We start from the raw sequence: 3,798 nt of genomic DNA, 5'->3' as shown, positions 1-3,798 counted from the left end.
CCTCTCAGGACTTTTCTGGACTTGACAATAACCTAAATAATCTGGTGCCATTTGCAAATGTTGTCACCTCACTGCTCACCCCCCATGCTAGATGATTAATAGCAATCAAATATTTACTGCACTATTTGTTATAATGTGTGTAACCCCCATTGCTGTGCATCTCTCCCTTACAGACATCTTGAGCATTTCTGACACCGATCTACTCTTCGACTACTTCATGGCATCTTTCAACCTCACCTCCTCTGACCCTTCAGCATTCACCCTAATGGGCATCCCTGGCCTGGAAGCTGTCCACATACTGATTTTCATTCCTTTCTGTATGTTCTACATTATTGGCCTATTGGGAAATTTCACTGTTCTCTTTGTTGTAGGGAAAGAGCAGACCCTGCACAAGCCGATGTACCTGCTGATCTGCATGCTGGCGCTTACAGACATCAGCACATCTACCTCCCTCGTGCCGAAGGCACTGTGTATATTTTGGTTCAATTTGAAAGGCATTACTATGGGGGGCTGCCTTACCCAGGTGTTCTTCCTTCACGCAGCTTCTGTTATGCACTCAGCAATCCTTGTGACAATGGCCTTCGATCGCTACGTTGCCATATGTAACCCTCTGAGATATGCCACCATCCTCACCAATGCACGAATAGCTAAGCTAGGGCTTGTGGGTTTGCTAAGAGCTGTTCTCTTCATTCTACCTGCGCTCCTGCTCCTGAGCAGACAGTCATTCTGTGCCAACCGCATTATCCCCCACATGCACTGTGACCACATGACTGTGGCAAAGATGTCATGTGGGGACATCACAGCCAACAGGATTTACGGCTTGATAACAACACTTGTAGTCATTGGATTTGACCTGATGCTCATTGCCTTGTCCTACAGTCTGATCATCAGGGCTGTCCTCAGAATCTCCTCCAAGAAAGCCCATCAGAAAGCTCTCAACACCTGCACAGCCCACATCTGTGTGATGCTGACATATTATACCCCTGGCCTTTTCTCCAATCTCACATACTGGTTTGATCAAGGCATTGCTCCCCATGTTCACATCATCTTGGCTGACCTCTATCTCCTCATCCCTCCCATGCTCAACCCGATCATTTATGGGGTCAAAACCAAAGAGTTTCGTGACAAAGTGGGCATATACACCTGCAAAATGTGATTGTCTGCTGCCATTGACTTTAAACTTGTATGACAAGAGAAGGAAAGGATATCTCCTCATTAATCAAGGGTGCTGTATCCTAGTTTGTCTGAACGCAGCATTGTGGAAGTTCACATTCTGAGAAATTCCTCATACTTAACATCTTACCACTTCATGACCAAGCACTACTATCCCGATTGCTGTGATCCCTCTCTCTGTCCATCACCTGATCACTGTCAGCATCACTCATCAGCACTGCCCTCCATACACCCTGACTCCCTCTCTTTCCATGACTTCCAGACCACCAGAAGATGCTGCAGCTCTCTGATGCAAGGAGGCTTTCCTTGAGCCTGTGTGAACAGTGCTCTTCATCAGTTCAACGAACTGAAGCTGTGATTTCTGATAGCCAAAAACAAAGAAAACAACTACAATGCTGATCTTCTTTAGCACATGTACAGTGATCTGATGAACAAAATTTATCTGACTTTTCTTATTCCAATCCTTCAGGAGGCCTGGAGGATAATCCAAAAGTTTCAGATGGAAAGTGTGAATACAGGAAAATGGCTGCAGGGATTGAGGAGATTCTACTAGAGCTTGTTGGTGAGACTTGCGAAGCTCTGTGTTTTTTAGAAACGGATTGCTGTGTTAAACTCCGACGTCACCTTGGAGTCCAATTACTTATTGCTTTGCACAGTCAATTTTCACATTGCTTTTCAGCTGGACCTTTCAAAATACACCTGAACCCTTCCTGGTGTCAAAGAAGTCAAAAGTTGGTGTTGAGGTTTCATGTTGGATTTTCTGAAAGAGAGATTGCCACCAACCATGCTAAGTCCTTCTACTGTGCTCTGCCCTGCATGAACTTTATTGGTGAATTTCTAATTTTTGCCATTCTATTTCTGGAGATCTTGGATATTTGGAGCAGAAGTGGAGAGTTTTGCCGGTGGTTCATTGGTCTCATACTCAGAATAACCATTTGGAGCAGTTTTGGGATGAAGGTGTCAAATACACGGACGCTGCTGGTGACAAAGACTTCAATGAACTTGGCTTTTTTACTCTGTTGTTGCTGTCACTACCTTTTAGCAATGCTGCAGTTGGAAGATTGTTTTCGCAGATGAACTTGATAAAAACTTTTATTGATAATAAGAGATACATCTATCTCCTGGAACTGGAAGCAGCCTTGAAAGTTCATTGAGCCCAGCCCCCTGTCTTCATTAGCAGGACCAAGTACTGATTTTTGCCCTAGATAGCCCTCTCAAGGATTGAACTCACAACCTTGGTTTTAGCAGACCAATGCTCGTACTACTGATGTATCTCTTTTTGTGAGAAAAGATGCAGGAGGAGCTTTTAGAAAACATTCTTCATGTTAGGCATCTATGCAATGACAAAAAATTTTGTGAACATTTTGCCCCAAAGAAAGAAATGATTGCACTGGTCACTAGTGTTATGTACGACCAGCAGCAGAAGCATTCTACTTCTGACGAAGACAATGAGGATGTAATGTTGCCTTTTAGAGTCTAACAGTAAGAAACTAATTCAACTCAAGATATAGACACTGACTGCAGTCATTGAATGCAATTAGAAATAAATAATACAATAATGATATTGTTGTTTTTACACTCCATATATTTCGGACTACTTTTGGGCTATTTTTAACTCTGTCGTTTGCTGTTTTTCGTTTGAAACAGCTGCCAGTCCTCAATCGGGATACAAGTACCGGTATTGGGGGGTTGATTTTGAATTTGATCATCATCTCATAGCTTTTTTGTTAATGTGGACAAACTCTTGCTTGGGTTTGTAGCTCTTTTTTAAAAATCACATCTGTACTAGATAGCTAAAGAAAATCTTTCATTTGTTAGTTGATGTATAGACCAAAGTGTTAATAAAAAATTTAAAAAAACAACTTTGTTTCAATAAATAGATTGAGCATTTTAGGTTATTTTTTAAGTGATTTGAGGCTATTCATGCAGTGGAAATTTGGCAAACTACCTCAGGCTGAGGTAGAGGCAGAGCAGCAACAGCCAGAAACACAAGGGCCAGAGAAGCAGGCCGAAAGGCAGAGTTGGGCTGGAGCCAGAGAAGCAGCACTGAGCCAGAAGATTTAGAGTTGGGCCAGAGGCAGAGCAGCAGTGCTGAGGCAGAGCTGGGGAGCTGCAGTTGGAGCAGACCACAACTGGGAGCTGGGTCAGCACAGACCAGCTCTGACAAAGGGATGCCCAGCTGAGCGACAGCAGGGAGCTGCAGAGCCAAAGCCAGGATTGAGGATGCTGGCCTGGGCACAAGGAACACAGCAGGTGAGCATGATAAGCAGCTGAGAAGAGCAAGTTGGGCAGAGGGTCCAGCACAGGGAGATGTCACCAGACAAGAAGGCCTGGGAGGCTGGACTCATAATGGGGGACAGGAATGAATGAGGGGTGATTTGATAGCTGCTTTCAACTACCTGAAAGGGGGTTCCAAAGAGGATGGATCTAGACTGTTCTCAGTGGTACCTGATGACAGAACAAGGAGTAATTGTCTCAAGTTGCAGTGGGGGAGGTTTAGGTTGGATATTAGGAAAATGTTTTTCACTAGGAGGGTGGTGAAGAACTGGAATGGGTTCCCTAGGGAGGTGGTGGAATCTCCTTCCTTAGAGGTTTTTAAAGTCAGGCTTGACAAAGCCCTGGCTG

General features: G+C 44.2%; 1 protein-coding gene across 1 annotated transcript; it reads left to right on the top strand.

Moving 5' to 3' along the window:
- Positions 1–217: 217 nt before the first annotated feature.
- LOC115641940 (putative olfactory receptor 52P1) lies at positions 218–1,156 on the top strand. The gene has a single exon (XM_030545287.1). It carries the CDS (start codon positions 218–220, stop codon positions 1,154–1,156), a length of 939 nt encoding a protein of 312 aa, XP_030401147.1.
- Positions 1,157–3,798: the final 2,642 nt, after the last annotated feature.

Source organism: Gopherus evgoodei, unplaced genomic scaffold (genome assembly GCF_007399415.2).
Source record: "Gopherus evgoodei ecotype Sinaloan lineage unplaced genomic scaffold, rGopEvg1_v1.p scaffold_36_arrow_ctg1, whole genome shotgun sequence".
In the NCBI taxonomy this organism is placed as follows: domain Eukaryota; kingdom Metazoa; phylum Chordata; order Testudines; family Testudinidae; genus Gopherus; species Gopherus evgoodei.
Note: the sequence above shows the minus strand (reverse complement) of the source record. Positions and strands in the feature narration are given on the sequence as shown.